Genomic DNA, 12392 nt, shown 5'->3' on the forward strand with positions numbered 1-12392 from the left:
AATATCAGATGTAGATTATTGCTAGTGAGAAGTTACACACATGCCACATTTTAACTGGAATGTTTCAGAATCATTCAGCATTTTGTAGAGCAGAACATTAAGCCTTTCTTTAGAAATATTCTTTCTTTCTTTCTTTTTTTTTTTTTTTTTTGCCTGCCTGAACTCAGCCTGGGCTCTGTCCTTCAGCTCTTCAGCTCAAGGCTAGCGCTCTACCACCTGAGTCACAGCGCCACTTCCAGCTTTTTCTGCGTATGTGGTGCTGAGGAATCAAACCCCAGAGCTTCATGCATGCAAGGCAAGCACTCTACAACTGAGCTACCTTCCCAGCCCTCCTTAGAAATATTCTAACTGCTTCCCAATGTATGGAAAGATCTTAGTGTAAAAAATCTGTCCTGCCTTTTGTTTGACTCTGCTGTATGTTCATATTTTGGGGCAGCAGCTTAGTATAAGAATTTTTCTGTAAGCCGGGCGCTGGTGGCTCACGCCTGTAATCCTAGCTACTCAGGAGGCTGAGACATGAGGATCGCGGTTCAAAGCCAGCCCGGGCAGGAGAGACCGTGAGACTCCTACCTCCAATAAACCACCAGAAAACCGGAAGTGGCGCTGTAGCTCAAGTGGTAGAGCGCTCGCTTTGAGCTGAAGAGCTGAGGGACAGCGCCCAGGCCCAGAGTTCAAGCCCCATGGCCAACAAAAAAAAAGAATTTTTCTGTAGCCCACATCATAATTTACTGGCTTTTAAACCTCAGGCATATCCCTTTATCACATCAGTTTTCTCAAATAATGGTAACAAACTTGGTTCTGAATTATTCCATAGCACCACTTACTGGCTTTATCCCTTCAGTCTTCTCATTAACAAAAAAGAATGATAGTAGAAATCTTTGAGGCGTTTTGTATAGATTAAATGAAATAACAGCTTAATATTCTTTTATTGTGCCCTGGAAAATTGCAAGCATTAAAAAAAACATTTCCTGCTGCTGTTAAACATGTTTGGTTTTTCAAAAAGCCCAATGTGATGGTATTAAAAAAAAATTCATTTTGAGGTTGAACTTAAGACTTTCAGTCTGCTAGGGATACATGCTACAGGTTGAGCCAGGTTTCTACCCTGTTTTTCCATTGGTTATTTTCCAGTTATGGTCTCAATGCCTAAGCTGGCCTGGGTTGTACTTCTCAGTGTCACTTCAGGTGACAGATGCATGCCATTGTGTCCAGCATTGGTTGAAATGGAGTCTTTAACCATCATCCCTGGATCTTTATCTCCCAAGTAGCTAGGAGCACAGGCTTGAGCACCATGTCCCATTAATGTTAACAGATTTGTTTCCTTGTTTTTACTTAAAAGTTTGTAGACAACCAAAGTTAAGGAACTCATTTGTTTTATTATGCCTTTAATTTACTTGTAAATTGTTTTTTTCCTGTGTAAATAGATGCAGTAAAACGGAGAACTCTTCCAGCTTGGATTCGTGAAGGTCTCGAAAAAATGGAACGTGAAAAGCAGAAGAAATTGGAAAAAGAAAGAATGGAACAACAACGTTCACAGTTGTCCAAAAAAGAAAAGAAGGCCACAGAAGATGCGGAAGGAGGAGATGGTCCTCGTTTACCTCAGAGAAGTAAATTTGTAAGTAGACGCCTCTGAAAATTTTATCCTGAAAAGTTTATTGACATGAATATTTTAGCCCATAGGAAAATACTCGTGTCACAATGCATGATGGGTTTTGTGTTTTTATATATGTGCTATTGAGGATGGATTAAGGAGAAAAAGGGGCTTTATTTCAGAGAGATATTATTACATATGATCTTATTGTTTATGAATAAATAAATCCATGATCTTTCACTATTGTGTACCTGACTCTAGTGGATTCAGTGAAACAAAAGTATTCAGTGGCATAGCAGGAATAAATGTGCCTTGCGAATATTTAGATGTACTACACTTGGAGATAAAATAATTTTTATTGTTTTTGACATGAGCACTGAAAGTAACAACGTTTTAAATCCCTGAGCTCTTCTGTGCAGAACTAGCGCCCCTGCCACTTGAGCCAAAGCTCTACTTCAGACTGTTTTTTATGTGTGTTCTGGTCATGGGGCTTGAGCTCAAGGCTTGAGCACTGTCCCAGAGCTTCTTTTGCTCAGTCTGGTGCTCTACCACTTGAGCCATAGATTCATCTCTGTTTTTTTCTGTGATTAATTGGAGATGAATCTCAGGGACTTTCTTGCCTAGGCTGGCGTTGGACCATGATCCTCAGATCTCAGTCTCCTGTGTAGCTAGGATTACAGGTGTGAGCCACAGGCTCCGGGCTTCACTTTAGGCTTTTTGGTAGTTCATTGGAGATAAGAGTTCATTGGATTTTAACTGCCTGCCTGGGCTGGCTTGGAACCCTGATCTTCAGATTCAGTCTCCTAAATAGCTACGATTACAAGCATGAGCCACCAGAGCCTAGCTCATAATTCCTTCTTTACTCTTTCATTTCTTTCCACATTATACTTTTTTAAGTTACCAAATGAAGTTACCAAATTACAAAAATGTAATTTAAAGGCTGGAGCCCTGTCTCAAGAAAAGAAAAGAAAAGAAAATAGAAAATCTGGTTTGTCTTAAATAATTTAAAAACTTACTTAAAAATATAGACTGGAGATGTAGCTCAGTGATAAAGTACCTTTCTTTGTGTCCATGAAGCATTACTTTGATCCTCAGTACCCAAAAAGAAATGTCACACAATTCAGAAATGAATTTTACCTTTACATTTCTCTTATCAACTGTGCATTATAAGTATAAATTCAGGCTACCATATTGTTTTTACAGGATAGTGATGAGGAAGATGAAGATGCTGAAAATATTGAGGCTGCAAGCAGTGGAAAAGTTACCAGAAGTCCATCTCCAGTTCCCCAAGAAGAACATAGCGAACCAGAGATGACTGAAGAAGAGAAAGAGTATCAGATGGTAGAATGTCAAATTTCTTACCATGTGCAGGATTTATTTTGTTTGTAATGTTTTAAAAGTATTAATTTTATAAAATGTTTAAACTGAGAACTCAGAAAAATTGTAAAGTACATATACGTTTTGTCAGGCAAATTGTGTCTAAATTTGAGATAGTAAACCTATCTCCTTTCCCACTGCTCAATATTCAGATAGTAATTAAAATACAAAATTGTGGCCTATCAAGTAGTTATTAAACTTATTTTGTAATTCCAATGATAAAATTAAATAATATTTTACTATATGAAAACCAGAGGAACTTTTATTGATCTGTTTTCTGAAGTGTTTCTTTTAAATAGAAATACTAAGAAATATTAAAGGAATTGAGGGGGAAATAGGTTTAGACTGAACAAAGTTAAACATACTTTTTTAGTGTAAGAACATACTTCTGTGTAAAAATTCCTTAAGCTTTTATAATTGTTATGTTGTCAGATTTTGAATCTGTTACATTTCTCATATTGAAAGACTCATGAGTTTTGGAATGCATTTAGAAGATGCTAATTTGGTCAACTCTAATTTTAGTAAGATGAGTAAATCAGAGGCAGAGAGAGGCTGGAGAACTAAGAATCTGCATTTCAAATAGTTGTTGGTAGCCAAGCCAGAGCTAACATCTAGCTCTTCAAATTGTGCTCTCCATTTTATATTGTGTTATCTCTTAACTTAAGGATGTTACAGTTTATGAGTAGTGGAACTTCAGCAGAATGGAGTAATATCCTTATTTTTTTTTTAAGTTATATTAATTTTTTTGGTGGGTCTAGGCTTTTGTGCTGTTTAAGACTCTTCATTCTTTCACGGATCTATGCCTAGATCTCAATCTTATTTTTTGCTTTCCACTGTGTCTAGGATGACATGCATGAGCTGTCATATCCAGCTTCTTCCATTGAGATGGAGTTGCATGGACATTTCTGCCGAGGCTGGCCTGGATCTTTCATCTTCTTAATCTCAGCTTCCAACATAGCAAGGATGACACATTCATTACCCTGCCCAGCTATCACTTAGGAAGAAAATCTCTTAAACATTTCTGTTCCAGTTGGCTTTGAACCTTGATCTTTCTAGTCTCAGCCTCTTGAATAGCTAAAACTGTAGTCATGAGCTACCTTCACGCAGCTTCCCCTTTAATTTTTTTTTTTTTTTTGGTGCCAGGCCTGGGGCTTGAACTCGGCCTGGGCACTATCTTTGAGCTCCTTTTGTTTGAGACTAGCACTCTACCACTTGAGCCACAGTGCCACTTTTGTTTTTTTCAGTAATTAATTGGAAATAAGAATCTCATAGACTTCACTGCCCCAGCTGACTTTGAACTACGATCCTTAGTTGTCAGTCTTTTGAGTAGTTAGGATTATAGGTGTGAGCCACCTGTCTTTGGCTCCTCTTTAGACTTGTAATCTAACCTTTGGAAGTGACTTAAAAAAGTAGTAATGTAAACCTTACCAGTGTTACTAAATAAAAGTAGTATCCTTTTAATAAAAGTATACTTTTAATGAAGAGTATTCTTTTATTTGATATATTATGATACTAAATAATATGTATTAGTATATAATAATAATAGTATGATTTTTGGTATTCTCTAGTATGGTTTTATTTGGTAATATGCTCTACTTAAAGCACTCATAGAATTTTTTTAATAATAGAGAGCCTGTTAAGTTTCTTACTTTTTTGTGTCTAAAGTAAGGATTCAGTGACTATGCATGGATGTATAGTTTTTCTTTGATACTTATGATTTTGAAATATTTTCAGGCTTTGGTGTTTTAGAATAATGTTTAAAATATTCTTTTTTTAGGAATGGCTAGTCTGATCTGTTTCTTTGCATTTTGATTTAGAAAACAAGCAGTAATTATAACTAAGTTGGAAATGCTATATAAAATATTTATCTTTAGATGTTGCTGACAAAAATGCTTCTAACTGAAATTCTGCTGGATGTCACAGACGAAGAAATTTATTATGTAGCCAAAGATGCACATCGGAAAGCAACGAAAGGTATATTGTGGGTGTTCTTGGTTTGTGGGGGAATTTTGGCTTCTTGAACATTTGGACTTTTTGTTTTCCTCTGGATTGCTATCAGATATTTATATATTCTCTTCTTGCATGATTTAACTCTTGGGGAAAGATTAGATATGTAGACACCATATTGAGACTATACAATTCTATTTATATATATTTTTTATCTGACCTACCTGAAAATAGCAATCACGCTGTTGTCCTGAAAAATGTATTGTGGAAAATTCCTGGTGTTAAGTTTATCTTACCTGATTTAAGTTTATTTCATCATGATACCAGGGTATTGATAGATGGCTTGTAAATACAGTTTATTGTGACAGTGAATTTTAAATTATGAACCTTGAGAATTTTCAATTTAATCAATTGCAGCTTTTACAAAAGCAAGTAATTTCTACCCTTCCCCATGATTTTAGTAACACTTAAAAAAAATAAAAACCATAATTCATACCAGAATTAGAAATAACAGTCAACATTTTCTTCATTATAAACCAATTTCAGCTCACATCAGAATTATAATTTCAAAGCCAGACATGCTACTGGTTTAAAATGAATGTTATGTTTTTAATGTTTCTTCTCTCCCCAAAAAGCAGCAATAGTAGTAGATTTAACAATACCATAGACTCTCATGACTATGAAATCGTGGCTATTTGTGTTAACATGTTGCTCCTGTTGTTGATGTGATACAAAGCTCCTGCAAAACAGCTGGCACAGTCCAGTGCACTGGCTTCCCTCACTGGACTCGGTAAGTGTTTTCCTTATTTGTGAGAGGGCCTAAAGGGAAATACGCACTTACCTTGTCTTTCTACATGTTCTGTGTTGACACTGGATTATTCCTACTCAGTTAAGAAACCTAAGCTTCTGTGTCACTAAGAGATTGACTCTTTTTTTTTGACTAAAATATTCACAGTGGAATGATTAAAAATGTAATTAATTCAGTTTATTGGGGCAAGTTGAATGAAAATTTCCTTATTAATTGCTCCAATATGTGATATGTGTGTATGGATATGAATATATATATATATATATATGTATGTGTGTGTGGTATATATATATATATATATATGTATAGTTTGTATATATATGTATAGGTCATTTAGCCACAGTAGTATCTAAAGTCACTTTGAGAATTATTGCATACATAGTTTAGGGATTTATCTATCCACTAATGCTTATAATGACTTACATAAATTGTGTTGCAGCAAGTCAAGTATTAACATAGAAGGAAAGGGTTTTTTTTTGTCATGGTATAATGGTAGTGCTAGATTGAAATTTTGCTAATTGCATATTATCCAAGATTCTAAAGTTTGAATTTGCCTTTTCCATGTTTTATGTTCATTTCTGTTAGGAAGAAGGGAGAGGGATAGGATAAAGTGCCATGTGGTTTTGTTATAATAATTACTTGGATCACTTCAGGGCGGGGAGTTCATTCCATTTCTGTGCCAATAAGAATTACAATCTTCTAATTTTTAAAGGAAAAAAATGCTTAACATCCTATCAGATTCTAAAAGTATGAACAATAAAAGAGTTCATGTTAAAAATACTTCCAGGATCACCATAAATTTTATTAAGATAGTTGAATTGGTTAAGTTTTTAGTGAGGCTTCATTATTGCCCTGTTAAATGGTTGTATGCCTGCCATTATTATAATTCTTTAAGGGTGTAAAATGTTTCCTTGCTTGAAACATTTAGCAAGAACTCTATGTAACCGTTGTCTGAGGGGTCGTTGAACTCCTTAAACATTTGAATTTATGTTTCTCCCCACCTGGAATAAACATCTTCCAGGAAAAGGCAATGAAAAAAAAAGAGCTTCTTCTCTAATCTTAAAAAGTTTTTAGTGGAGCACATGTCTTTTTCATATGATAGACTGAGCTTTATGCACACAGGTGGACTGGGTGGTTATGGATCAGGAGACAGTGAAGATGAGAGGAGCGACAGAGGCTCTGAGTCATCTGATACTGATGATGAAGAATTACGGCACCGAATCCGGCAAAAACAGGAAGCTTTTTGGCGAAAAGAAAAAGAACAGCAGCTATTACATGATAAACAGATGGAAGGTAAATTTTTTTAGATTTATGTAGTTTATGTCCAGTTTTATATGAACTTTTTTTTTTGTCATGGGGCTTGAACTCTTGGCCTGGGTGCTGTCCCTCAGCTTTTCAGCTCAGGGTTATTCTCTATCACTTGAGCCACAGCACTACTTCTGGTTTCCTGGTGGCTAATTGGAGATGAGTCTCAAGGACTTTTGTACCTGGGCTGGCTTTGAACTGTGATCTTCAGACTTCAGCCTCCTGAGTAGCTAGGATTACAGGCTTGAGCCACCAAAGCCCAGTTATAAACTACTTTTTAAGCAAAACTAAAAAAACAAAATTTGGTGCTAGATGAATAATACATGACGTACCTTCAATCAATTGTTTTTGTTTTTATTTTAGAATTTATTTTAGTAGCTGTAGACATTATTTCTTATTAAAATTGTTGAAATGAAAGCCAAGAAATGAGGAAATATTTAAATACATTATTGGGCAGGGTAGCACACATGGCCTTGTAATCAGTTATTTTGCCAGCAGAGACTTTCAGGTCATCCCAAGTAAAAATATTTAGCCAGCCCCCATATTAACAAATAAGCCAGGCATGGTGGTACATGGCATTTGGAAAAGGCAAAGAGTAGGAAAATCACCATTCAAGGCAAAATGTATGAGACTGTGTGTGGAAAGATTAAAGCAAAAAGGGACAGAACATTTCTCAAGAGATAGAGTGCTTGTTTAACAAGCAAAAGTCCTTAAGTTCAAGTCCTAGTAGTGCCAAAAATAAACTGATAGCTGACTACTTATAGCTATTAAATGTATGTATACAGATATGCCACAGATATAAAAGATTTTGAAGATTTAACATGAAAGAAAAAGCTGAATGTTTCTCTAAGTTTAATTGATTACATATTAGAGTAATTACATTTTACCCTGGTACTGGTGGCTCATACCTCTAATACTAACTCCTTAAGAGTCTGAGATCTGAGGATCACAGTTTGACAGCAGCCTGGGCAGAAAAGTCCATGAGACTGCTCCCCTCTAATGCTGGCAGTCTACCTCTGCTGTGAGACTGTTATTTCCAATTAACTAGCAAAAAGCTATAAGTGAACGTGTGGCACAAGTAGGAGAGTGCCAGCCTTGAGCAGAGTAGGCCAAGTGAGACCTCTAGGCCTTCAGTTCAAGCACTAGTACTTGCACCAAAAAATGATAACATTTTAGATATATTGGGGTTGTAAAATACCGAAATTAATTCACTTGTTTCTATCTTACCTGTTTGTGTGGCTCCTACAAAGTTTTGAATTATGCTAGGTGCTTGTGGCTCACACCTATAATCCTTGCTACTCAAGAGGCTGAGATTTGCAGATCACACTTCAGAGCCACCTTGGGCAAGTGGGCAAGAAAATCCATAAGACTCTCATCTCCAGTTAAGCTTCAAAAAAGCTGAAAAGGCTGTGGCTCAAGTGGTAGAGTGCTAGCTTTAACCAAAAATGCTCAGGGATATTGCCCAGGGCCTGAGTTCATGCCCCAGGACTGGCACCAACAACAGCAAAAAGCTTATGTTTCTTTTTTTTGTTTTAGTTTGCTAACTTCATTTTTACTAGTATGAGAATTTTTCATTTTATTTTCATCTTAAAATTTTTTTGTCTTGTTCTCTTGCAGAAGAAAAACAACAAACAGAAAGGGTTACAAAAGAGATGAACGAATTTATCCATAAAGAGCAAAATAATTTATCAATACTAGAAGCAAGAGAAGCAGATGGTGATGTGGTTAATGAAAAGAAAAGAACTCCAAATGAAACTGCATCAGTTTTAGAACCCAAAAAAGAGCATAAAGAAAAGGAGAAACAAGGAAGGAGTAGATCAGGGAGTTCTAGCAGTGGTAGTTCCAGCAGCAATAGCAGAACGAGTAGTACTAGTAGTACTGTCTCTAGTTCTTCATACAGCTCTAGCTCAGGTAGTAGTCGCACTTCTTCTCGGTCTTCTTCTCCTAAAAGGAAAAAAAGACATAGTAGGAGTAGATCTCCAACAATAAAAGGTAGACGTAGCAGGAGTAGAAGCTACTCCCGCAGAATTAAAATAGAGAGCAACAGGGCTAGGGTAAAAATTAGGGATAGGAGGAGATCTAATAGAAGTAGTATTGAAAGAGAAAGACGAAGAAATCGGAGTCCTTCCCGAGAGAGACGTAGAAGTAGAAGTCGCTCAAGGGATAGACGAACCAATCGTTCCAGTCGCAGTAGGAGTCGAGATAGGCGTAAAATTGAGGATCAACGTGGAAATCTTAGTGGGAGCAGTCATAAGCATAAAGGTGAGGCTAAAGAACAAGAGAGGAGAAAGGAGAGGAGTAGAAGCATAGACAAAGATAGGAAAAAGAAAGACAAAGAAAGGGAACGTGAACAGGATAAAAGAAAAGAGAAACAAAAAAGGGAAGAAAAAGATTTTAAGTTCAGTAGCCAGGATGATAGATTAAAAAGGAAACGGGAAAGTGAAAGAACATTTTCCAGAAGTGGCTCTATATCCGTTAAAATCATAAGACATGATTCTAGACAGGACAGTAAGAAGAATACTACCAAAGATAGTAAGAAGCATTCAGGCTCTGATTCTAGTGGAAGGAGCAGTTCTGAATCTCCAGGAAGTAGCAAAGAAAAGAAGGCTAAGAAGCCTAAACATAGTCGATCGCGATCCATGGAGAAATCTCAAAGGTCTGGTAAGAAGGCAAGCCGCAAACACAAGTCTAAGTCTCGATCAAGGTAGTATACTTTTTAAAGTATTTTGTCTGATTTTTTAAAAAAAAATTGACTGAATTTATTCAAAGTTGAAAGTGTCCTTTCTCTCTCTCTTTAATAAACTCAGTTTGGTACTTGATAAATGATCATAGTTTTAAATAATGTTAGAAATCCTATAAAATAGTATTTATTGAAAATTGCAGATTTTCAGTCTAAAATACATTTTTATTTTTAAATTTTGTCTTTTCCCTTTTTTTTTCAGATCAACAACCCCTCCCCGTCGTAAGCGCTGAGGAATGATGTTGGCAAGAATGCCATGATGTTGTTTAAAAAAATTCCATGAGTTTTAAGGGCTTGTCTCATTATAGAGGCACAATGTGGCTGTGTAGGTGAAACCAGAATTTTTTTTTTTTAATCTGTAAATAGGTGTACTTTTTCCAAATGCTGCTCCAAGTTACTTAATAGGATTTCTTTGTATTACATTTTTTCAAGAAATAGTGCATAATAAGACTATAAACATGCCATTCTCTTTCAGCTGTAATGTTCTTAAAATTATTCTTGAATGTACTGTGATGTCAATAAAGCTCTTTAGTTCATTTTTGTTAAATTCTTGCACCTTAATTTTATGATTTTAATCTAAGGAACGTACTTTTATAAAAAGGCAGCTGGAAATTTGTATAACAGGTTTTAAAGGTACTTCCTCCCACCTTCCCCAAAGAAAATGGTTTTAACTTAATAAGTTTGTCAAAGTTTGTATATTGTACCCATGGACTTGTCAAATTTCAACTTTCAGGGTGTGGAAGAGGGCCAGAAAAGACCTTTATTTTTCATTTGAAAGCACTTGATTGGCTTTCTAAAGTTTTCTTCTTATTTTGGGGATTTTTCTCTGTGTGTATACGATATGGTTCACTCCTGTAAAATGAAATTGCTAAAATCAATCAAGCCAATGCACCAGTAGAGTTACTTGTGATGAAAAATTGTGTTTGACACTAATAGTCAAGTCTGAAACTATACAGTCACCCACTTCTGTTTTACAGGCATATTTTAACACCATGGGGTTACTATAGAAATGGAACTTATAATTCAATATATTTATTTCTATTTTTAAAGTATATGATCTAAACTCAGCAGGGGAATACTGTATTATACAGGCTTATATCAGTTATAAAAGAATAAAATGGTCTGATTTGTCAGTTTAAAAATAATGATGAGTGGGTTGGGTGGTCTAGTTTAAGGCAGTCATAACTTAGAGTGAAATGAGGCTCTCAAGGCATTTTAACTTAAGTGCTCAACTGCTTTCAGGGTCCATTTTTTATTATGACTACGCATTTATGCAGTGATAGTTGAGTCTTTGAAAACAAATGCTTTAATGTTTTAATTTAAAAAGTAAAAGCAAGTGCAGGACACAAAAAGTTTTAAAGTATGCCTTTTTACCAGCAATAGCTCATTTTAAAAATAATGCCAGATTTTTGCCAAGATCAGTGTTCCCTCAAAATGAAGATAAAATAGATTTGTATGGTGTGCTCTTGTACCTCTAGTAGGTTCTTAAATAATTTTGAGCAGTTATGCATTTATCTAAAGGAAATAAATCAACTGTGAATAAATGCATGTTTACCAAAATGACTGTTTACAGTGCATTTAGTTCTGATATTTATAAAGTTGACATTTCACAGAACAACTTTACGATAGTTTGGATTTCTATATAGTTTAGTCATCAGTGTAACATCTGGAAATAAAGGAAAATGTGCAGTATTTTTTATGTAGGTGAACTAACACAGTGTATCTAATTGAAAAACTATCTGGTTAATTTGTAATAAGTTGTATAACATTTTTTGAATCTTAAAATGTTTTTAGATCAATCTTCAAGTGAAATATTATTTTCAAAATAAAATTCTACAGAAAAATTATCCTGGCTATGATATACACATTTTTGGATAAGAGCTAGAGCCAAAAAAACAAGTAATGTTTTTAACTGTCACAATTTGCAAGGTTCTTATCAGTTTAAACCTGTAGATTTAAAACCCAGTGTATCATGACACTTGTATTAGTAGATATGTCAGTATAATAATTAGATATTAGAAATTTTCAGATTTTTATCAATAATGTAGAGAATTCCCTTTACATGTGATTTAGTGTTTAACTTGAGTGGCAAGAATTTATAAACTAGGGCTTTTAAAATGTTGAATGTTAAAATGTTCACAAAAGTCAGGTTGAGGATAATTTGTTATAAAATCTTTTCTAAAAAGATACCAGAAAATAAATAGATTCAGCTTTTCGAGACAGACCTTGATATGGATTGGTTAATACAAACTATTTAAGAGAGTCTCTTAAAATATTTCTAGTGTATTAGTCATACTTGTTTTTGTGGAGTGAGGGTAAACCACACCATTAACAGAACAAGATGTAATTTGGAAGAAGTACCTATAATTTGTTTCAGGTCCCAAAATATAAATAAAGATTGGTGTGGAATCTCATTAATGTACATGTTTTTTGCCATTGTGATATGCTTTTGTTGCCTTCTAAGGGGTAGTACACAACAGACATTTTCTAACAGTCTTTTTTTTCTCAAAGATATACATGACATATGCTAGTAGGTTTAAAAATGTTTTCATTTGAGAATTTATGGGAGTTATATTTTAAGTTCTTATGCATACTTTCACATTTAAGTCTTCTCACACAACTTATTG

The 12392-nt window shown here is 35.0% G+C and overlaps 1 protein-coding gene across 4 annotated transcripts in view; it reads left to right on the top strand.

Annotated features, from left to right (window-relative positions):
* Pnisr (PNN interacting serine and arginine rich protein) overlaps window positions 1-10312 on the top strand; it is a 29060-nt gene extending 18748 nt beyond the window's left edge. For all 4 annotated transcript variants that reach the window (XM_070010764.1, XM_070010766.1, XM_070010765.1 and 1 more), the window contains 7 exons: window positions 1422-1612; window positions 2792-2929; window positions 4840-4939; window positions 5649-5702; window positions 6843-7013; window positions 8643-9729; window positions 9968-10312. In XM_070010764.1, coding sequence (XP_069866865.1) covers window positions 1422-1612; window positions 2792-2929; window positions 4840-4939; window positions 5649-5702; window positions 6843-7013; window positions 8643-9729; window positions 9968-9998 — 1772 coding nt within the window. In that variant the 3' untranslated portion in view covers window positions 9999-10312. The remainder of the gene's footprint in view (window positions 1-1421; window positions 1613-2791; window positions 2930-4839; window positions 4940-5648; window positions 5703-6842; window positions 7014-8642; window positions 9730-9967) is intronic.
* The last annotated feature ends 2080 nt before the right edge of the window (window positions 10313-12392 follow it).

The sequence above is a fragment of the Dipodomys merriami genome, unplaced genomic scaffold (genome assembly GCF_024711535.1).
Source record: "Dipodomys merriami isolate MVZ:Mamm:240054 unplaced genomic scaffold, mDipMer1.0.p SCAF_8, whole genome shotgun sequence".
In the NCBI taxonomy this organism is placed as follows: Eukaryota; Metazoa; Chordata; class Mammalia; order Rodentia; family Heteromyidae; genus Dipodomys; species Dipodomys merriami.